General features: G+C 42.2%; 1 protein-coding gene across 2 annotated transcripts in view; it reads left to right on the top strand.

Annotated features, from left to right (window-relative positions):
* The first annotated feature begins 5,171 nt into the window (after positions 1-5,171).
* Positions 5,172-24,407, top strand: part of LOC126481310 (putative glycerol kinase 5) — a 380,514-nt gene continuing 361,278 nt past the window's right edge. Inside the window, exons 1-2 of one of the 2 annotated variants that reach the window (XM_050104966.1) lie at positions 5,172-5,485; positions 19,830-19,923. In XM_050104966.1, the coding sequence (XP_049960923.1) occupies positions 5,384-5,485; positions 19,830-19,923 (196 nt within the window). In that variant the 5' untranslated portion in view covers positions 5,172-5,383. The remainder of the gene's footprint in view (positions 5,486-19,829; positions 19,924-24,407) is intronic. The other variant, XM_050104967.1, reaches the window with a different exon arrangement.

Below are 24,407 nucleotides of genomic sequence, written 5' to 3'. Positions count from 1 at the left end.
TAACTACAGATTTAAACTGCTTATAAACCTTAAAAAGTTTAACTGAGTATTATCAAGGAACTGGAGACCATGATAATACAATTGTGCATAAAAGCTGCAACACACATTATATAAAACTGCTTTCAAGCTTTACACCATTTCATGTTGTGAAATTTTTGGTCACGTACATGGTAGTCTGGCTGACATTTTCTGGAAAGATCTCATGTTATAAGGAATTCTGAGTATGTCTATCGTTCAATGCAACTGACAAGTTGGTTAAATTCCAGTTTAAAGTATACCTTATTTTGTGTTCACATAGTTTGCGATTTATTTGGAAACTTGGTGTACTCTTACAAAATTCTGTAAATGTGTTGCTATGATCCATGGTGACTTAACCACTACTAAAAAACTAAACTCCACCTCAATAGGCCATGAAGGCCCAATGGTACTGACCAGCTGCCATGCCATCCTCAGCCTACATGTGTCGCTGGATGCAGATATGAATTTGTTGGGTCAAATGGGTGCATAAAGCTTATTAAAGCGTTCCTCTGCTCAGCAAATGTCTCACAGATACTTCCAATCCACCACACCTTTTTCATAGAAGTATGCAGCATCATCAGTTAAAACTGCCATGGTCGATATGTAAAACTACTACTTCCTGATGTTTTGTTGCCAACTACAGGCAACATCTTCCCAGGTGAGACAAAGACTGGCTGCCAGGCCGTGGAGGTCCCGTTTATATAGAGTGCATAGAGGGCACCACCATATACCACGTAGGGCCGACTGTAAGGCTATCTCAGCCCAGAAGTTTTAACTAATGAAGACACCAGCCATGAAAGCCTACATGTTATGAGTATGCAGCATATTGTCCCGGCCAGAGGTCTGATGCTAATACATGTATTTCATTGCTGTCTCTAGTTTTGGCCACAAAAGATGATGCATCATTTGAAACTCTGCTGTCCTGAATTTTTGTTTCTTCAATTGGCAAGAAATAGCATTAAATTTGCTTTCATCAGCAAACAAGGAAGTGAACAAAATGAAGCATTACAAGAAGACAGGTTTAAACATGGGCATACTCTTTCAGCAGCTAGAGAATGTCACAATTACTTTCCCTGTTGATGAAACAAAAATTCATGTCAGCAGATTTTCAAATGATGTGTCATCTTTTCTGGCCAAGATTAGTGACATCAATGAAGGATACATATCAACGTTGGATCTCCGGTCAGGACTATATGCTGGATGCTTTTATGACAAAGAGTGGTTGATTGGAAAGATCTTTCAGACAGTTGCTGCGCAGAAGAATACTTTAAAAAGCTTTATGCAGCCATATGACCCAGCAAATTTATTTCATGGCCATAGAGGAGTGACAAATCTGGACTCTGGAACAGCACATTATTGAAAATTATTCCAGCACCATCAGTGACAGGATCTGGCTGGACAGTGAACATAAAATTAATGAAACAAGTAAAAAATTCAAGTAGCTTGAAGAAACATAAGCTTAGGGTCCTAAAAGAGACTTCTTCTAGCTTTGGCCTCTGATACTTTAAGAAATGTAGAGTCAGACTTAGGGCCCTGTGTAAAAAAAAATGATTATCAGCTTCAAAACTTGTGGTAAAGAAACCCACCCATGCCTGCTTTGCACAGTTATTGGGTGTGGCACCTATGGAGATGGGAATGCTGGTTTTCTCACTTTAAAAGAAACCAGCAGTGTTTAAGTCACCATGGACCTTAGCAACACACTTACATAACTTTTTGGGAGTACACTAAATTTCCAAATAAAATGCAAACTTTGTTATACAAAAAAAGCTGTACTTTAAATTGGAATTAAACTAGGACATCAATAACATTGAGTGATAAAATGACATACTAAAAATTCTCTGTAACATGAAATCTTTTCAAAAACTGTCTGCCAGGCTGCTACGAACTTGACCAAAACTTTCAGAACATGACATTGGTATAAAACTTTAAGGCAGTTTTATATGATGTGTGTTGCAGCTGTTATGCAACAATTGTACTATCGTGGTCTCCAGTACCTTGGTAATGCACAGTTAAATTTTGAAGTTTTAAGCATGTTAAATGTGTAGTTTTTATAGCAGAAACATGGGCTGAAATATGTTGTGATGGGTTGTGAGAAAAGACACCCCTTTTTAATTTTTTTCAAGTTGTTCTGACTCAGTCTGACTTCCTAGTCATCAGGATTTGGGATATTACTTGCCCCAGAAAATACTAAACATTGTAGAACATAATAAAATGACAGATTTAATTTGAGTATCAGCAGAATGTGGGCATATTTACAATGCACCTCCTTCTTGCCATATTTTTTTTCCAGTCCCTTATATGCTTGCAGTACAAAATGAAATCTAGTTTTTAGGTGGTTTAGAACATGGTCTTTCTAATGAAAATTATTTGAAAAAGTTTGCGGAAAACTCATTTTTGTAAAAGTCAGCTAATAACACTCATCTGTTACATTTTTTACAAAAACTGTCAACTTTCCCTCAATTTATAAGTAATGGAAAGCAGTATGAGAATTATGTTTTATATTCTAAGACCTTGTATTGGTAAGTTATTACATACAAAGTTTCAGATTTATCCTGCACTTACTTCCAGAGATATAAAAAGCCAAACTTCACATTTGTTCTAGCACCTGTTTTTTTTCTCTGCTTGGAAATTGCTCACAAAATCTATTTTTTTTATTATTATTATTTCACTTAAGACAATGCAAACAGTTGTACAAGAGGCCTAGTTTATTTCCTTTCAAGAAAAAGTTGCACTGTTGAAAGATGCACAATGGGATCAAACAAATGACTATATATCTGCAAGCATTACACTGGCAAAAGTAAAACTTCACCTGTGATTGAACATGCTAACTGCCTTATTGGGGAACATGTCTTCATAGAATACAGTATACCAAGTGCGTAGAAATGTTGCAATGCAGTCGAAGAATCATCATTGGTTCCATAATTACCGAGACAAACCCAGCTGAGAGACTACGAAACCTTCTTAACTTCATTAGTTAGTTAGTTTCAAGTTCCACAGATTATTTGTATAAGTAATTGTAATGATGTGGAGCAAAACACTTTACAGTCACGTTACACATTCATACGTAAATACGACTACAAGCAGACTCTTCACATATTACAAAAATGGAAATTCTTAAACAGAATTGAAGGAGTAGTTAACGAGAAACATATTTTCAGTTTGTTTTCAAATTTAACTTTGCTGTTAAGTCACAGGCAGTTATTCTGTTTCATTGTGTAGGTGGTCAAAAATGATGATTCCTTTAATGTACAGCCTCAGCATAAATATCTTACCACAGGCAGTAAAGCAAAACTTCAGTGACCAGTTACAACATACATGCACCTTATATTCATTTTCAGATGATCCACAAGCTGCCTATCCTTTAAGGTTATGTGACTACTTCCCATACCATAAATAGTCTTTTGTAGAACGCTTACTTCCTTTAAGATGAATCAGTATACAACATAGCTACACTATTGGCCTATCCTAATCTTCAGTGATGTAGGACTGTAATCCTCTGCACTTCTTCTGTATACCTCCCTGCCACTACGTATTCTTTTCCAACTGCTTACTTGGTTCCCTTTGCTGATAAAACTTATGTAATAGACCCCCTTCCCCACCTCCTCCAGAATTTTGCATATTTTACGTATGATATACATGCATATTAAGTGTGTTGAATATGGCAAACTGCATTAAATATAGCATGACTATATTCATTGGCTAAGGTACAGTTTTCTTGTCTTCATTTGGCATCCACATTTGTTGGCTTCACCAACTCTCAACGAAATTATTTTCCAATCTAAACTATACCTAGGGCTACACCACAGATCAACCAGTCGAGATTATGAGATTCTGGGGGAGGGGGGATGGAGGGGCTGCCAATAGCACACTATGCCAACAAGACATATGGCTTAATGGAGATCAAAGAGTGTAAGAGTTACGATTGTAGGCATTTTCTACTTCAACAGCTATTCATAACTGTATAATGGCTAGCTTGGTAATGTTCTCACTTTTCCCAGGAAATTTACATAGTGGTCCGACATAGATCTGTAGCGTAGCCCTATGTTAGGATGGATGGTTGCAATTTGACTGGAGTTGGTCTAGCCAACAAACATGAACTCAATGGTTGTGGTAACAGACTGTTCAGTAGTGCAGCTAGTTGTCAACTTTAATGCCATACTTAATTTATAAGAACAAATTGGAAGGTAAATTAAAAAAAAACTCAAATTACTTAATAGGCATGTTTCTGACAAGTGGTGGTGGTGGTTGTTGGGATGTTTAAGGGGGACTAAACAGCGAAGGTCATCAGTCCCATTCTGACAAGTACTGTGACATATTTTGTACATATATTGTAGATAAACTATGAAAAATTCAAGGTGCTGGTCCATTAAATGACTTATAAACTGTTTAACACACATTTTTGAGATCTTGAAATGGAAGAGGATAAGCACTGCTCCCGAGTACTTTCCTTAAATTCACTGTACACATGTCCTATGAAGATTACACGTTTGAACTTCACTATGGTCAACGTGATTGATGTCTACAAAATTTACGCAAGCTAAATCATCATGGTTTCTGCAACTGTAGTCACATACTACACTGATATACTTGCAACAGTATCTCGAACTGAGAACTCGTTGTAGGGGTTTGATTTTCGGAAATTGGTGCCGACAACGTTAGTGCAATTTTACCCATGGAAGTGGTATAGTTCCATGCTTTGTCTGCGCGAGAACATTAACATATTGTAATGAAAGAAAGGGAGTGTACGATTGCTTTTACGCCGAGATGTAGTGGCTGGTATGTAAGTAATATATCTTAAATTTTTAATATTTTTTCTGCTAATGGATACCTAGGTCAACTGGAAGAAATTTAAAATTTTAACCCCTTTGACGTTACTTCACTATTTTGGTAACACAATTACACCGAGATCAAAAGATGAATAAAATTAGACATTACTGGAGACCAGGCAACGATAGCAACATGCCCGCGTCACGTATAGTAAATCCAAAACAGTGTTATCTCAATATATAATTTCTTTTGGTATTTACAATGCCCTGTAACTCAAACTCGCTACGCGAAATTTAACAGGCACCTAACATCACTCTCACAAGAAACACCTCTGCGCATGCGCGAAACAGCTGAATAGTGGCGAGCGCTTGTTTCATAGCCATGGATTAGTCGGTTGACAGGAGTAGCGTGGCGTGAGCAGTCAGGCGTTGCAGGGAAGTGCGGATATCGCTCAATGTGCAAGATTGTAGGCAACAGTGAGTTGAAAATACTGTGCAATACGTCCAAAGTGAGAAGTGGAACTGACCCGAAAGATCAGAGATCATTACATATAAGGTAGCTTACAAGTTGTATTTACCCACCTGGCTGTGTTGACGCGATGGACGGGTTGTTTGTTGCTGCTTTGGACGTGGGCACAACAACTATTCGCTGTCACATTCTTGACGAAACCACATCGGTAGTTGGTACAGCTGTCAGACAGGTGAGTTGGTAACTTACTCAAAGGATTCGTTTGTAATGCTAGCAATACGTGAGACTTCAGTGTGTTTCGCGACGCCTGCAGGGATTCAGTCCAACAATGCCGTAGCGCGAAATTTTAAACACTACGGATTGAGACACATTTCCTGTTACTTTTTTTTAATAATACATGATCACGTTTTGATATCCCTGTACTTGTAATTGCATACATCGAAGTCAACGCCATGTAATTTACTTATCTTTATTCCATACATCATAGGTCAGCGATAAGAAAAAAAAGATAGATTTTATTTTGTAATATACTTGGTTTACACTTTGTGATCTCACACTTAATAACCCAAATCTCCTATTAATTTTTCTGATTTTTGGAATTGGTAGAGCGCTATCAGAATAATGGTGAGCGGCAATCGTAACTGTACAGCTCCTGTCTCTCAGTTGGGCAGAAAGCAAATTTATTTAGCTCTTATCTCACTCTTCGTGAGACATGATAAAAGGTCGATCGCAGCGCGCTGCTCTTAAAGCTAGAACTCTGATAAAAGCTTTCATATCGCCAAAAAATTATACTCTCCAGAGTTGTAAAAGTTTACGCATAACATCTTAACAAAAGTGATGAGTTTTTTTGCTGCAAAAAAACCATCGCACTACATCCGACATGAATGTTACGTAGAATCCACCTGTTGAATGTAAATATAATCTGCGCAGTGCCTAGAAAAATTAACTCGCGTTCGAGAGGTGCGTTGTTCAAAACTCCACCCAGTCATCCTGATTTAGTTTTCCTGTGGTTTCCCTACACCGATTGTGGCGAATGACGGGAAAAATTCCGTTGTCGATTTACCCTCCCACCTGTGAGCAGCCTCTGATGACTTCGCCGACTGTGGGACCTTCATCCCTTTGTGCAGTTATATTTCGTAACGCACTCGATAACGTAGAGCAATGTCCTAAATTAAACTCATATGGTAGCTATATCAAAGAGAAGAGGAAAGAATCATTACACAACTCCTTTGAGAAAACTTGGGAGCCACGGCACCAGTAGCTACTTTGCAAATTAGAGCTTGTAAACGCATCAAGGCACACCATAAAGGAGCATTGTGGGATATGTAGCGCTAAGAAACATAAACCATCGACTTCTTGCCAGGGCTTGAAACCGACAATAAAAGCAAGCCTACGGTATAGTGACGATTATGACCATAAACATATTGCAGTTAGATTCTTCTCCCCAAACTGAGTTTAAATATAAGGGCCAGCCAAATGAAAACGAGACAGATGGGAAAAAACAAGTAAGTGCTTATTATTTCTAAAGTAATCGCCGTAACTGTTAATACATTTATCCCATGTTTGCGGTTGCCCACGGAACCATGATTGTGATTCGTCCGAAGCAAATCGCCTGTCACAAAATCGTTCTTTAGGGCTCCAAAAATAGAGGGAGTGCTCGGGACTGTATAGAGGATGTGTAAAGGCTTCCCAGCGGAACTTCTACAGTGTGGGCGGGCCCACGTGTTGCCAAGGTTGTCTTGAGTACGCTGAAAAATTTGGTTGGGAGGCGCTTACACGTTCTCCATACAGTCCCAATCTCTTTCCATGCAATTCTCATATTTTTGGAGCCCTGAAGAACGATGGTCGTGGCTGCCGATTGCTGCGAACTAAGAGCTGCACGCCCGGGTTCCGTAGATAATGGCGAACGTTTTTCCTTGTCTCACAGTGGAATAAATGTATTAACAGTTATTAGTATTTTTTAAATAATAGTTTGCTTACTTCTCGTTTTCATTTGAATGAAGAAAGAGTTTTTGTAGTCAGGGCATCTGGAACAAAAGGACGCGTGAAAGAAGTACCAAGTGAAACATTCTCAAGTGAAGATAAATAAATTGTAATTTATGCTTCCAAGCGTGCTCGTCGTCTGGCTGATGTGTTCTTTTTTTTTTTTTAATTTGAGACCAACGTTTCGCTTAATCTGTTTTCGAAGAATTCTCAGTCCCTTGTGAAACATGATTGAAAGTAATTGAAAAAGTATATGGAACTTTTTCCAATTGATGGCGGTATGATACAATAACCAGTGATAAATGTTTTGAAGAGAGAAACAGTCTTGGTTGCAAAATGGGCTTTATTATTTTATATTTTGCCAATAACGTGTTTCGCTTTGTTTGAGGCATCTTCAGATTGGCCTACAAAGAAAAATAAAAACTTTTCTTAGAAAATGCCACGAACACGATTTAGTATAACTTTTGGACTTAACAGATGCTAAACGCATTTGCTGTCGTCCACGCAAATGTCTTAGCTGACAAACGCCATTGTCAGTGTTTTAAGAACATTGTGTGGTAACCCTTAAAATAAAAGGAAATGGAATATAATAACCGAAAGTATTCAGGAGCCAGTAACTATTCTTATTCGTAAGACACCAATAGACACGACACAGAATATTTTAAAACAATCTACTGATGTAAAATAGTGTTGATTACACGGGAAGTCACGTTTAAAACACACATAAAGTCTCACCAGGTAGTAGCCCTTGTCGAGTGCCCTATTAAAGTAAAACAAACCAAAAGATAACCAAAACGGCATTCAAGGCGAGTAATCTGCTTATGTCTCTTTTAAGTTATGTACTGAAAAGTAAGGAGACTGTAGATTACCTTGTAGAGTATATGGCGGAGTCGAAAGGATATCAAAAGCAGGATCAGGCCTAAACAAATGCATCACGAAATGTAAACAAGTAAGAAATGTAGTTGTGCAGGTTTTGGCCTCCCAAATATAAAATAACATAGCCTTTTTTGCAGCCAAGACTGTTTATCTCTTGAAAAAGTATATGTTTGAAATAATTGTGGAATTTAAGTTTTATACTGATTTGGTTGTAAACAACTTCTGGCGCACGTGTTTTCAATAAGATTTAACATTTTACTAATTTTACTGTCGTTTTTCTCCTTAGGTATAAACTGTTCTTTATTGGATTTTTTACTATGTTCACGTACGCTGCTCAGAACAGTTACAGGATGAGACATAATGAAATATAGGTTACAAATAAGAAATTAATTTGGTCTGATGTCATATATTCACCTGCCTCCGTAGCTGAGTAGTCAGCGCGGCTGACTCCCTGGCGGAGGACCCGTGTTCGATTCTCGGTGCTACCAGGAATTCCTCCTCGGTGGGAGTGCGTGTTGGGGTGGCAGCCTCGTGTGGCCAACTGAGGAGCTACTTGACCGGGTAGTAGTGGTTGAGCGGTGTGTTGCTGATGCCATGGCGCATCCATTAGCGCCTTTGACAGAGGTTGACACGGCGATCTGTCAGTAGGCCCTACCGGTGGGCCCACGGACGGGGTCTACTTTTACGATGTCACATATTAGAAAATATCTTTCAGATTCGGTATATGATATTGAAATGTCACGAGTGTGTCGTATAACTCTTATCACTGCAAGTTAACAACATGTCGGCCATCTACGATATATCTTCTAAGCGATTTGCAGTCATGTTCAATAGAGTTCTTGACTGAAATAGACGTGATCAGGCAATTCCTTCACACTGTTGCACATGGACATGAACTAGTAAGCATTATAGGGACGAGAACCGTCGTTGAGAAATGGTAAAAAGTCGTTTACGGTACTAGGGTATGGCAAAACATAATATCGAAGGATCTGGAACCCATACGCTACTAACCTCGTAAAATCATCTATCTGCGAGTGCTTTACAGATTGCCATCACTTTATTATCCTGCAAATGGCTCGTGCATAGTACAGATTCTGACGAATCACATTGCTGAAACGTTGCGCCGCCTCCGAGGGTGCCGAAAAGTGCGCACGCGTGTTAGTCTCGTGTGTGAGTGGAGTGGCCTCATTCTTCTTCCTACGGTAGTACTGACACTTTGTACTTGAAATTGGACGTGTAAAAGAGTAATACCCCCTCCTCCCCCTTCCGAAAATGTATCGAGATATCTTAAATGATTCTCTGCTTGTGTTTATCAGCTTAGCACTGTCTTACACATTCCACTGTTGTCCAACCACTGCATATACTTCGAATGTGAATATCGAGAAGCACATCTGTTAAAATTCTTTTATTCAGTCCCAAAGATGGTCCTCATCTATACGAAATGATTCAGGAATGAAACTTTCTCCGTTTGATTCTGTGAATTATGAAACTTACCGATAAATTTAAAGTGACTACTAGACTGGACTGATAGATATCAAAATAAGCGGACGCACTATAGAAAATCAACTAAATTAGCTGAACAGAGGAAAGGTGAGTGGGCTTGAGGGGAACACATAAGACATTACACATAGTTTGAGAAAGAGTTTTATCCTCAAACAGGAGTCTACCCCACAGCTGTCCGGACCATCTCCGCACGACTTCTCGCTGGAGTCTCATTCAGTGCCGTAGAATTGTCTTTAGCGATGAGTGCCGCTTCGAACTGAGTCCTGATCAGCAGCGAAGACGTGAGATGCTCCAGACAACAATGCGGTACCAACCTGATTGTCGTCCGCCACACGGCCCGACACCAAGAGTGATGGTCTGGGTGCCATTTCATTTCATTGCAGGACTCCATTGGTCATCAGCCGTGGCGCCCTTACAGCACAGTGGTAGGTCGACAATATTCTACGTCCTGTTATGTTGCCTCTCATGGCAAGCCATCCTGGGCTTAAACTTCAGCATTTGCTAAACCCTGTCTTCGCCAGCGAGGTCGCCAAATCTATCCCAAATTGAGAACATTTAGAGCATTAGGGACAGGTCCCTCCAACCAGCTCGGGATTTTGACGATATACCGTACCAATTGGACAGAATCTAGCACGATATCCCTCATGAGGACATCCAACAACTCTGTCGATCAATTCGAAGCTGAATAACTGCCTGCAGAACCCAGGTTTTCCGAAATTGTAATTATTTGTTTGTCTGTACATGTACACCACAACTACCAATTTCCGCCCCGTTCGGATATTCCCTTAGAGTGGATAATGTCGGATGCTCTACAAGGCTCTTCGCAGATGATGCTGTTATAGTGGTTGTCGCAGGAGGAACGGTCAGTGTTCAGGGATAAGACAGGAGCAAGCATTAGAAGCAAAAAAATGTAGTAAGTATGGGCTCTCAAATGCATACCTGAAGAGCTATGAGCACATCGTCATCTTCGATACTGTGAAAGAAATCTCTTCTACTGCAAGCTCTTTGCTTTCCATATACATGGCGTGTTTTTTAAGTAAGTACCGTTTTGCCACGCCGCGGCCGCATCTCTGCGGTCGGTGTTCTGCGCATGCGCACTGGGTACCTACATCTGTTGTCTACGCACTGACGCCATTACAGTCTGATTCTTCCTTGTTTACGTTGTGTACTGAGTGTTTAAGATGCCTCCGATAATCGTGATCCCGCCGACTGTGAAGTACGGGCTGTTATAAGATTTCTTAGTGCTAAAGGCCTAAAAGCGGTCGATATTCATCGTGAGACCTATGCAGTTTACGGAGAAAACATTGAGTGATGGAATGGTAAGAAAGTGTGTGAGAGCATTTAAAGATGGCCGCATTAATGTGCATGATGAACAACGGAGTGAGCGTCCTTCGATCGTTAATGAAAGTTTGGTGCAGGAAGTGGACAATAAGGTGAGAGAAAACAGACGCTTTACGATTTCCTCCTAGCGGGATGACTTTCCTAAGGTTTCTCGTAGTGTTTTGTGTAGCATTGTGACCGAGCACTTGAATTACCGAAAATTGCGCTCACGTTAGGTACCGAAAATGTTGTCGCATGTGCACAAAACCAAATGTTTAGACAGTGCATTGACTTTCCTTGAGCGGTACCACGACGACGGTGATGATTTCTTAAGCCAAATTGTTATGGGCGATGAAACATGGGTGGCCTACGTCACACCAGAATCAAAGCAACAGACTACGGAATGGCAGCATTCAGATTCACCCAGAAAAGTGAAGTTTAAGCAAACAATTTCTGCCCGGAAAATCATGTGCACAGTTTTTTGGGAAAGAAAAGGAGCACTGCTTGTGGAATTTGTGCCTCGTAATGAGACAATCAATGCAGCAGCTTACTGTAAGACATTGCACAATCTGCGCCGTTCAATTCAGAAGAAAAGACGTGGCAAGTTGAACAAGGGCATCGTTTTGCTGCAAGACAATGCCCGTTCCCATGTGGCGAATCAGACCAAAGATCTCATCACATCTTTTCGATGGGAAACTCTAAATCATCCTCCGTACAGCCCCGATCTTGCGCTCAGTGACTACCATCTGTTCCTGCACTTGAAGAAACAACTGGGCGGTCAGCGTCTTCATGACGAAGTCAAAACAGTGGTGATGCAGTGGTTAACAAGTCAGGCGGCAGACTTCTATGAGGAGGGTATTGAAAAACTGGGACAACGTTATGACAAGTGCCTCAATATTGACGGAAATTATGTAGAAAAGTTGATTAAGGTACAGGCTTTCATGTAAAAATAAAGGTATTGGGTTATCTTAGCACGTCTTTTTTACATTTCAAAACGGTACTTGCTTAAAAAACACGCCTCGTATTTGGCGGAGGTGATATGGACCAAAAGAAGGAAAAAGTGTCTAGTAAACATGAGCTCAGAAATGTATACTTTCAGAGCTATGGGTGTGTAGGAGAAGAGATGTTTTCACAGTAGCGATGATGAACAAGTGCACATAGATCTTAAAGTATGCATTTTAAAGCCCATGTTTACTGGACAGTTTTTCTTATTTTGCTCCAGACTATCACTTCTCAAGACATGGAAAGCAAATAGCTTCTTTGCAGTAAAAGAGATTTATTGCACAGTATCGAAGATGTAGTGCTCGGATCTTAAGGTACTGTATGATTATATGACTGCCGAACAATTGCTGGAAGCAGTAACATCCACTACATATGTGGAAATATGCATACAAAGCCGTATATCAAGTGGAACCACCAAATACACTGAAGAGCCAAAGAAACTGGTGCACCTGCTTAATATCGTGTAGGCCCTCGCGAACACGATAAGTGCCCCAACACGACGTGGCATGGACTCGACTAATGACTGAAGTAGTGCTGGATGGAACTGTCACCACGAATCCTGCAGGACTGGCCATAAATCCGTCAGAGTATGAGGGGAGGAGATCTCTTCCGAACAGCTTGTTGCAAGGCATTCAAGATAGGCTCAATAATGTTAATGTTTGGGGAATTTGGTGGCCAGCGGAAGTGTTTAAACTCAGAAGAGTGTATCTGGAGCCACTCTATAGAAATTCTGGACATGTGGAATGTCGCATTGTCCTCCCGGAATTTCCGAAGTTCGTCGGAAATGCACAATGGACATGAATGATTTCAGGTGATCAGTCAGGATGTTTACGTACGTGTCACCTGTCAGAGTTGTATCTAGAAGTATCAGGGGTCCCACATCACTCGAACTACGCACGCCCCACACCATTACAGAGCCTCCACCATCTTGAAGAGTTCTCTGCTGACATGCAGGCTCCATCGATTCATGAGGTTGTCTCTATACCTGTAAGCATTCATCCGCTCGATGCAATTTGAAAGGAGACTCCTCCGACCAGGCAACATGTTTCCAGTCATCAACGGTTCAATGTCGGTGGTGACGGTCCAGGGAAGGCGTAAAGCTTTGTGTCGTGCAGTCATCAGTGGTACGCGAGTGGGTCTTCGGATCCGAAAGCTCATATGTTCCGAAAGCCGTATGTTCCGTTGAATGATTTGCACGCTGACACTTCAGTTCTTCGTTGGTCCCGTTCTTGCAGAGTCTTTTTCCGGCCGCAGCGATGTCGGAAATTTGATGTTTTACCGGTTTCCTGGTATTCACGGCACACTCGTGAAATGGTCGTACGGGAAAATCCCCACTTCATCGCTACCTCTGAGATGCTGTGTCCCATCGCTCGTTCGCCGACTATAATACCACGTTCAAATTCACTTAAATCTTGATAACCTGCCATTGTAGCAGCAGTAACCGATCTAGCAACTGCGCCAGACCCTTGTTGTTTTATATAGGCATTGCCGACCCCAGCGCCGTATCCTCTGGGGTGAATACGCATGCGTGTACCAGTTTCTCTGGCGCTTCAGTGTAAAACTAACTGTCGGATAGGCAGATGCCAGGCGGCTCGTTGAAGAATTCCTGGGAAGCGAGGAGGGCTGCTACAGTAATCAAGAAGAGACCCAAAGAAGAGTTGCTCCTCGTCAAACGTACGTCTAATAAGCGCGAAAGCTTCACGAAAATGCTCACCCAAAACCAGGGGTAGACGCTGCAAGAGCCTATTATTTATTATGTTGCGGTTTCCTGTTAAAATTCTGAGAGCGTCTGGAAAAGTCAATCAAATTATTGCTTCGTACTATTCCTGTAGGCAGGGTGTTTTAAAATTTCCGTTAGAATTTTATAGGACTTGTAGAGGGGCTGAGTCCATAATATTTTGACTAGGAAACCATGGCCGGAAACGTACCGTTTCCGTGCTACAGCCGTTTGAAAACATGTTTGTTAGGTAGGTAGGCAGGCAACAGGGTAGTCATGGAGGGAGGGGGTTACATCGGATCGGCTTATGTCATTTGGCATCTGTTCTACGTCTCTGACCTGGTTCGAGTCTAGTTCACGTGCCTGTGAGTGTTAGAGCAACATGATTGAGTACACGTTTGCAGATTACACCGACATGATCCTTTTGAACGGCGAAGCTCATGGGAGTGGAAGAGCTGCTCGTCACCTTCATGAAGATCGTTCTCCACAACGCCCGATTCCATCGCATACCCTTTTCGCCACAATTACGCAACAGCTTCGAGGAAGGGTAACTTCACCACCGTCAGCAGACGTGACTTGTGCTCCAAGGAGACGCCGCACACCCGAATTGGAAGAAACCGTATTGTATCACGTAGAAGGAAACGCATCAACGAGTACGCGAGCGATTTCTTTGGCTATGAATGAGTAGAATTATAAAACGAGTGATGTACTGTGTTGCGGCTATTTAATTACCTATAAAAGTAGTCGCGTTACCAACCCTTTTTAAAGTGGTTGTAGCACGGAAACGGTGCGTTTCCGAGCATGGATTCCAATTCAAAATATGATCTACTCACCCCCCCCCCCCCCCTACAATCCCTAGAAGTTTATAATGGGAATCGCCGAACACCCTGTATAAAAGGGAATGTCTTGATTGACTGACCCACCATCGCCCAGCGCAAATCGCTACTATAAAAACATGAAGTTTGGAGAGGGCGTTGATCATATACTGAAGGCGTGGTTTAAGAAGAGTTTTTTCAAAATTCCAACCCTAAGGGAGTGAAATAGCGGATGAAAAGTTTTTTTGAAAATATGTCGCTATTAAGGCAATTTTGAAGCTAGGACTATGGCAATTGGTGTTTGGTTTTTCTGTCAGAAAGAAAGAAATTAGTGCTTCAGAATCTTTTTAAATTTAACACCTATGGGGCGAAATAGTGGGTAAAACTTTTTTTAAATAAATCATTATTAAAGAACTTCTAAAGTGTTTCGCGCAGAACATACATTAATCTTCGCTAACATTTGGTTTAAGAATCATGAAAGAAGGTTGTATATGTGAATGAGACCTGGAGACACCAGAAGGTTTCAGATTGATTATATAATTGTAAGACAGAAATTTCGGAACCAGACATTATAAGACATTTCCAGGAGCAGATGTGGATTCAGACTACAGTATATTCGTTCTGAACTGTAGATTAAAACTGAAGAAATTGCAAAAACATAGGAAAGTAAGGAGGTGGGACTTGGATTAATTGAAAGAACCAGAGGTTGTTGAGAGTTTCAGAGGGATGATTAAGGAACGGTTGACAAGAACAGGGGAAAGGAATACAGTAGAAGACGAATGGGCAGCTTTAAGACATGAAATAGTGAAGGCAGCATAGGATCAAATAGGTAAAAAGACAAGGCCAAGTAGAGATCCTTGGATAACACAGGAGATATTGAATTTAATTGGTGAAAGGAGAAAATATAAAAGTGCAGCAAAGGAAGCAGGCGAAAGGGAATACAAACGTCTAAAAACTGAGGTTGATAGGAAGTGCAAAATGGCTAAACAAGAGTGAGTAGAGGACACATGTAAGGGTTTAGAAACATACTTCAGTGGCGAAAAAGTAGATACCGCCTAAAGAAAAATTAAAGAGGCCTTTTGAGAGAAGAGAACCACAAGTATGAGTGTCAAGAGCTTAAGTGGAAAAGCAGTCCTAAGCAAAGAAGAAAAAACTGAAATGTGGAAGGAGTATATAGAGGGTCTATACAATGGAGATGAACTTAGAGGTACTATTAGAGAAATGGAAGAGGATGTATATGAAGATGAGGTGGGACATACTGTATTAATCTGACAGAGCACTGTAAGACCTAAGTCGAAACAAGGCCCTGGGAGTTGACGACATTCCGTAAGAACTACTGATAGTTTTGGGAGAGCCAGTCATGAAGAACTCTACCATTTGGTGCACAAGATGTGTGAGACAGGCGAAATACCCCCAAACTTCAAGAACATAAGAGTTACAATCCCGAAGAAAGCCGACGCCTACAGGTGCGAGTATAAGTCATCATTGCAAAATACTACCACGAATTCTTTACAGAAGAATGAAAAACCTCGTTGAAGCCGACCTCAGGGGAAGATCAGTGTGGGTTTCGGAGAAACGTAGGAACGCACAAGACAGTACTGATCCTACGACTTCTCTCAGAAGGTAGACTAAGGAAAGGCAAACCTACGTTTACAGCATTTGTAGACTTAGAGAAAGTTTTTGACAGTCTTGATTGGGATACTCTCATTGAAATTCTGAAGGTAGCAGGGGTAAAATGCTGGGAACGAAAGGCTATTTACGACTTGTACAACAGCCAGACGGCAGTTATTAGAGTCGAGGAACATTAAAGGGAAGCATTGGTTGAAAAGGGAGAGAGACTGGGTTGTGGTCTATCCCCGATGTCATTCGATCTGTACACTAAGGAAGAAGTAAAAGAAACCAAAGAAAAAAATTGGTGTAGGAGTTGAGGCCCAAGGAGAAGAAGTTGTAACTTTGAGGTTTGCCGATGGAGTTGTAATTCTGTCAGAGACAGCAAAGGAGATGGAAGAGCAGTCGAACGGATTGGATAGTGTTTTGAAAGGATGATGTAACATGAACGTCAACAAAAGCAAAACAAAGATAATAGAGTGTAGTCGAATTAAATCAGGTAATGGCGAAGAAATTAGATCAGGAAACGAGGTACTTAAAGTAGTAGATAAAGTTTGCCATTTGGGCAGCAAAATAACTGATTACGGCCGAAGTATAGAGAATACGAAATGTAGACTGCCAATGGCAAGGAAGAAGATAAATTCGTCAACATCAAATATAGACTAAGTTATGAAGTCTTTTGTGAAGGTATTTTTCTGGAGTGTAGCCATATACGCAAGTGAAACAGGGTCGATAAACAGTTTAGACAAGAAGAGAATACAAGCTTTTGAAATGTGCTGCGGAAAAATACTGAAGATAGATGGGTAGATCACGTAACTGATGAGGAGGTACTGAATGGAACGGGAGAGAAAAGAAAGTTGGGGCACAAACTGACTAAAAGAAGGGATCTGTTGACAGGACAGATTCTGAGACATCAAGAGATCGCCAATTTAGTATTGGAGGGAAGCACAGGGCGTAAAAATCGCAGAGGGAGGCCACGAGACGAATAAATTAAGTAGATTCATAGGGATATAGGTTGAAGTAGTTGTTAGGAGATGACGAGGCTTGCACAAGATAGAGTAGCATGGAGAGCTGCATAAAACCAGTCTTCAGACTGAAGACCACAACAACAAAAAAGCATTTGTAAAGGTACTGTGGTGTCACCGCCAGACACCACACTTGCTAGGTGGTAGCTTAAATCGGCCACGGTCCATTTAGTACATGTCGGACCCGCGTGTCGCCACTGTGTGATCGCAGATCGAGCGCCACCACAAGGCAGGTCTCGAGATACGGAAGAGCACTCGCCCCAGTTGTACGACGACTTTGCTAGCGACTGCAATGACGAAGCCTTTCTCTCAGTTGCCGAGAGACAGTTAGAATAGCCTTCAGCTAAGTCCTTGGCTACGACCTAGCAAGGCGCCATTAGCCTTACATAGTTTGATAGCTATCGTATAAATGTCTCAAGAAGAACGATGTATACAACAAGAATAGATTAAAGTTAAGTATTCGAGGAGCTGCATACTTTTCTTATTAGAATTCACTACTTATCCTGTTCCAGAAGTCACGACAGTCGGCGTGTGTGTACGCATGCCTTTCTTTCGGCTACCCGTCACTGTGGACTGGCTGCCTTGTCAGTCCATTACAGGTACATCTATGAAATTTGGTATCTGACTCCTTCGTTAGGTATAAAGAAAATCCGAGTTTTAGTGTTCCTCAAAATTCAGCCCCTAAGAGGATGAAATACGGGAAAAATGGTTTTGAAAATATTTAATTATGAAAGCATTTTTAAAGCTAAATCTAAGAACTTCTGTATTTGGCTTCTCGGCTAGAAATACGAGGGTTGTCCAGGAAGTCGGTTCCGATCGGTCGCGTATGGAAACCACTGGGAAAATCCGGTAAAGCTTTGCACAGATGTGTTGGGCAGTGTCTCCAGTATGCCTGTCGATCGTGTCGCGTAGCTCTTTTCAGTTTTGAGTGAACAGTAAGCTCGTAAAGATGCATAGGGCATAGCGTCTCTCGCCAAGTGTGAGGGCCTGGTTAGAGATTTCGCCTGTGTCATGCAGCCCACATAACACAACTGTCGAGCAATTCCTTCTTCATGCCAATTCTCGGCCGCACACTGCAGGGGCAATGAAGACGCTCCTGCAGCATTTCCGATGAGAAATGTTTGATCACTCACAATACAGTTCGTAATTGGCTCTCACTGAGTCTCATCTCTGCTCACAAGAACCACTGGCTATGAAGACAAAAATTTTCCGCAGAAACGAGCTGCAGACCAGTGTGGATAACTGGTCGAAAGCACAGTCGGCTGATTTCTATGACAACGATATTGGAAAGTTGATGCAACACTACGACAAACCTCGAAGTTGGTTGGTTGGTTGTTTGGGGGAAGAGACCAAACAGCGAGGTTATCGGTCTCATAGGGTTAGGGAAGGATGGGGAAGGAAGTCGGCCGTGCGCTTTCAAAGGAACCATCCCGGCATTTGCCTGGAGCGATTTAGGGAAATCACGGAAAACCTAAATCAGGATGGCCGGACGCGGGATTGAACCGTCGTCCTTCCGAATGCGAGTCCAGTGTCTCGAAGTTGGAGCGGCGACTATGTAGACAAGTAGGAGGAAGGTGTACTTACTTGCTGCAAATGAAACGTTTCTGGTTTTCACTGTGGTTTCTATTTCGCGAACTTACTTTCTGGACAACCCTAGTAAATAGTATGCATTTAAGTGTTTGTAGAAATTCAACCCCTAAGGGGGTAAAAAAAGAGATGGAAGTTTGTATAGAAATATTTGATTGTGAAAGCGTTTTTGAAACTAAGAAAATTTGTATTTGGCTTCCCAGTTAACAATTAAAAAAATACGTGTTTCCTTGTTTTTTAGACAATCAACTCCTAAGGGGGTGAAATAAGGGATGAAAATTTTTCTGAAAATATTTCATTACATTGAAACATATTTGAAGCTAAATCTATGAAACCTGGCATTTGACTTGTAAATAAATGTACCTTTAGGGGATGAAAGTTTTTATGGAATTATCATCACAAGAACTCAAAGGCAGCATTATCGGTAATAAAGACTTCCGACTCCAGCAATTCGGAAAAGACCATGCTTCCATGTCCTTCATTAGGATGAAAAGTTTAGTTGATGGTCCAATTTTTGAACAATATAAAATTCGATTAAAGGAAAATAAAAAAAAAACTGTGCAGACCGTACAGTCTACACGAGCGAAGCAGAGGGCTACAAATTAGTATGTGTGTATATATCTCGCGAAAAGATCATGTTGGTAATATTAGTAATACTGAAGTTCGCACTGAGACTTAACGAATACCAGCTTTATTCCTGCGCACCATTTGCGGCTGATCGGGAAAGGGAAAGTGTATGGTACACGAAGTACCGTCCACCGCTCACCATGTAGTGGTTTGCGGATTATAAAGGTAGATGTATTAATAGCAGTCGAACCTGGGCCTCGTCTTCGGTGGACAATGCTCGTGACAACTACGCTGAAAACTCACCATTCGTCTCAAAGCTTCAAACTGCCAGTGCCTCTTCTACTTTCTAAAGCACAGACAATTATTCATAACACTGAATGTGTCCTGAGTTGTCTCGATAGAGAGAAAATAAAATTGATTCTAGAGACTCGGGAAGTGGTACCAGAAGCACAAAAAGCTTTTGTTTGGAATAAAGCTACAGAGATAAGCAGACATAGCATGGTCCTGACGTGTATGATATGGTATCGATTTAGCCGCTACCAATTCTGGATTATTTTTTTTTTCTGTGGTCAGGTGGAGCTACTGTATCCAGAGCCAGGCTACGTGGAAATCGACCCCGAAACGCTGTGGGATGCAGTTCTTGGTGTCCTCAAGGGTGCTCTAACAGGTCAGGCTATAAAATACTCTGCTATCTTCAGAAATAGTATAGTTGATTTTTCGTTGACGCTTCACTGGATGCTGCCGTCAGCCGGAGAAATATTTACGTAAGCGCCAACTTTTTTTTTACAACGCTTGTCTTTGATGTCACTGTCTTCCTCCTTCCAGAACTAATTGCATAGTTTCCTACAATTCAGTTGCTTCCACAGCAGAAACTAGATATGTACATTTTTTAAAAAAATAATGGACTTGTGGTTTACAAAATTTTGTTCTCAAGTTCATCAGATGGTGACATAAATTGTCCGTAACAAAGGTTTTAGCAGCTTTGTGGTGCTATGCTTGAAAATGCCTTTTATAAAACTGAGGAGCACAACCTAAAGAGGATGAGAAAAAAAGGGACAACATAGCAAAGTTCACTGAACAGATTTGGACAATGAGAAGTGAATGATTACCTCTCAAAACTGCTAGGGAGAAGAGATCAGCCGGCCGTTGTGGCCGAGCGATTCTAGGCGCTTCAGTCTGGAACCGCGTGACCGCTACGGTCGCAGGTTCGAATCCTGCCTCGGGAATGGATGTTTATGATGTCCTTAGGTTAGTAGGTTTAAGTAGTTCTAAGTTCTAGGGGACTGATGACCTCAGATGTTAAGTCCCATGGTGCTCAGAGCCATCTGAACCATTTGAAGAAGAGATCAAGGGGGACCAAAATAAATACGGCGAGAAAAGTATTTTCACCATTGACGCTGTGTGACACGAAACGCGACTCATCCGACCAGGCGACACTTTTCCATTCATGCACGATCCAATCGCTATGACGCCTTGCCCACTCCGATCTTAATTGGCGATGTCATTGGGTCAATACTGAAACACGTTGGGTTTATGTACCGCGGAGCACAATATTCAGCTATTTGCAGTAAACCGTGTGCTCCGGAACACTGCACCAGCACTGTACTGTGTCGTAAGATCTGCCACAGATCGCCGCCTATTCTACTTTATAGAGCGGGCAATCCTCCGTCCTTTACGTTCCGTGATAAGGCATGGACATGCAACACTTGTCGCGTACTCGTAGTTCCAACGTCGTTCAGTTTCTTTCCATAGGTACTCACGACGGCAGTACGCGAACAGCTGACCAGCCTCGCCGTTTCAAAGGTGCTTTGTTCCCAGGCCCCAGGCTATAATAATCTGCCCTTCATCAAAGTCGTTTGTGTCAGTGGATTCTCTTTCGCGTCTAGTATCGTCGCTAGAATGATTCCCCATTCGTCTCTGCTCCATTTATATACTTTCGTCATTGAATCTGGTGCCCGCAGCACCACCTGGTGGCATTCAATCTCTCGTTAGGCAGTAATCAGTGGTGAAGATTGTCGTGTGAGAATATTATCAAATAGGACCTGCACCTTTATCGTTTCAAATTTTATGCTGTGGATGAGGTACACTGAGGTGACAAAAGTCATGGGATAGCGATTCGCATATAGTTGTCATCTGTGCTCAGGTGATTCATGTGAAAAGGTTTCCAACGTGTTCATGGCTGCTCGACGGGAATTAACACACTTAGAACGCGGATTGGTAGTTGCAACTAGATGCATAGGACAGTCCATTTCGGAAATCGTTAGGGAATTCAAGTTCCGGCGTCGACAGTGGCAAGAGTGCGCCGAGAATACCAAGTTTCAGACGTTACTTCTCACCACGGACAATGCAGTGGCTGACGGACTTCACTTAACGACCGAGAACAGCGACATTTACGAAGAGTTGTCAGTGCTAACAGACAAGCAACACTGCGCGAAATAACCGTAGAAATCAATGTGGGACGCACGACCAAAGTATCTGTAAGCAGATTGCGACGAAATTTGGCGTTAATGAGATGTGGCAGCAGACGACAGACACAAGTGCCTTTGAGACCTGAGTTACTCCTGGCGTATACAACTTTCAAATAACTTCCGGGAATTCAGCCAGGTAACACTTCCAGCGACCGCCGATATTTCAGCGGGAGAACACCCCGCCATTTTCAAGGCAAATTGCAACGGACAGGCGGCGTACATGCAAATTTAATACCTCGGTTCTCGGACCCAAGCAGGAAAGATAACACACACACACACTGAACACTAGTGCCACCAAAGATGGCCAAAGTCAGAGCTATCGATAGTGAGACTATGAATTCGCAGGTGAGGTAGCACCGACTTGTACTTACAAGCTAATAGTTGTCACCATTCGGCTCAGCGTGAAGGGGTACTTCGTACCTTGGTACACAGGGCACATATCGTTTCTGACGCTGAGACTTTGCCAGCTGAGCTGTCCCATCTTGAAGTTACATTTCGTCAAAATGGTTACAGTGATAGACAGATTGAACGTGCGTTGCGCTATCGACCAACTGTACATCAGGTGATTGATGATAATTCTGAGTCAACACCTAAGTCTACTGCCTTCTTGCCTTACGTAGGAAACACGTCCAATAAGATCGGTCGTATTTTACGGAAATACGATGTGAAATGTGTTTTCCGACCTCCTTCTAAAATTAGAGCACTTTTGAGTTCCGTTAAGGATGATCTTGGACTGCGTAAGGCGGGTGTATATCGTGTCCCTTGTAGCTGCGGCATGGCATATATTGGTCAAACTATCAGGACCGTGGAGGACAGATGTACTGAGCATAAACGGCACACACGATTACAGCAGCCAAATAGATCTGCTATTGCCGAACATTGCTTGGATACTGGTCACCCCATGTTATATAATAACACCGAGATATTGGCATGCACGTCCAGCTATTGGGACAGTGTTATTCGGGAGGCAGTTGAGATTAAATTAGCGAGCAACCTTGTTAACAGGGATGGAGGTTTCTGTTTAAACTCTGTTTGGAATCCGGCTCTCTCCCTTGTCAAGAAACAGAGGGACAGACTCAATGCTACCTCTCCTGCGAATTCATAGTCTCACTATCGATAGCTCTGACTTTGGCCATCTTTGGTGGCACTAGTGTTCAGTGTGTGTGTGTTATCTTTCCTGCTTGGGTCCGAGAACCGAGGTATTAAATTTGCATGTACGCCGCCTGTCCGTTGCAGTTTGCCTTGAAAATGGCGGGGTGTTCTCCCGCTGAAATATCGGCGGTCGCTGAAAGTGTTACCTGGCTGAATTCCCGGAAGTTATTTGAAACAAGTGCCTTTGCTAACAGCATGACATCGTCTGCAGCACCCGTCCAGGAATCGTGATCGTAGCGGTTGGACCTTCGACGAGTGGAAAACCTTGGCCTGGTCAGATGAGTTGCGATCTCAGATGATAAGAGCTGATGATGGGGTTAGATTGTAGCGCAGACCCCACGAAGCCATGGACCCACGTTGTCAACATGGAACTGTGCGAGTTGGTGGTGGAACCATGATGGTGTGGGCTGTTTTCATGGAATGGACTGGGTCCTCTGGATGTTCGGCTACTTAGAGACCATTTTCAGCCATTCCCAAACAATGACTGAATCTTTGTGGGTGACAATGTGTCATGTCACTGGACCACAATTCTTCGTGACTGTTTTGAAGAACATTCTGGACCATTCAAGCAAATCATTTGACCACCCAGATCACCCGACATGAATCCCGTCGAACATTTATGGGGCACGATCGAGAGGCCAGTTCGTGTTCAAAATATTGCACCAGCAACACTTTTACAATTATGGACAGCTATAAGACTTTCAACGACTTGTTGATTCTGTGCCACGTCGAGTTGCTGCACCACGCCAGGCAAAAGGAGGTCCGATACAATATTGAGAGATATCCCATGACTTTTGTCACCTCAGTGTCAAGCTGTCAGTCCAACCCTTGCTTGCCACTTCAGCGATGGTTTCTGAACACAGTGATAACGGAACATCTGGATTTCTTCTTCTTCTTCTTCTTCCATATCAAGGAATGGATGTTGGTCCGTTCTGAACCTAAAGAATTTAACAAAATTGCTGTTTCTGTCTCTTCATTGAACGTCCCATATCCCGTTTTCTAGTTTGGTTGAAATGTAGTGCTTGCCAAGGCAGGCGCTCAGGTGGCACCCTTTTTACGTGGTTGTACTAGTTTTTTAGTACTGTCAGTTGTCTAGACCTCCTGTTCTGGATGTCTTCAGAAACGAACGAGGAAGGTGGCTCAGTGGTAATATATTATCAGATCAAATGGTTCAGATGGCTCTGAGCACTATGGGACTTCACATCTGAGGTCATCAGTCCCTTAGAACTTAGAACTACGTAAACCTAACTAACCTAAGGACATCACACACATCCATGCCCGAGGCAGGATTCGAACCTGCGATCGTAGCAGTCGCACGGTTCCGGACTAAAGTGCCTAGAACCGCTCGGCCACAGCGGCCGGCCATTATCTGATCAAAAGTATCCAGAAACCCCTATGTATTACGGAATTCTCCACTAGATGCCACAAGAGGCGGATCCGTTAGTACAAAAGGAACCGGGGAGTATGGTTTTGTCATTGGCGAAGCGGTAACAATAGAACGGGTTGGTCAGTAGAGCTCAGTGACCTTGAA

Source organism: Schistocerca serialis, chromosome 5, assembly GCF_023864345.2.
Source record: "Schistocerca serialis cubense isolate TAMUIC-IGC-003099 chromosome 5, iqSchSeri2.2, whole genome shotgun sequence".
In the NCBI taxonomy this organism is placed as follows: Eukaryota; Metazoa; Arthropoda; class Insecta; order Orthoptera; family Acrididae; genus Schistocerca; species Schistocerca serialis.
The sequence above is the reverse complement of the archived record's forward strand: the minus strand, read 5'-3'. Positions and strand labels throughout refer to the sequence as shown.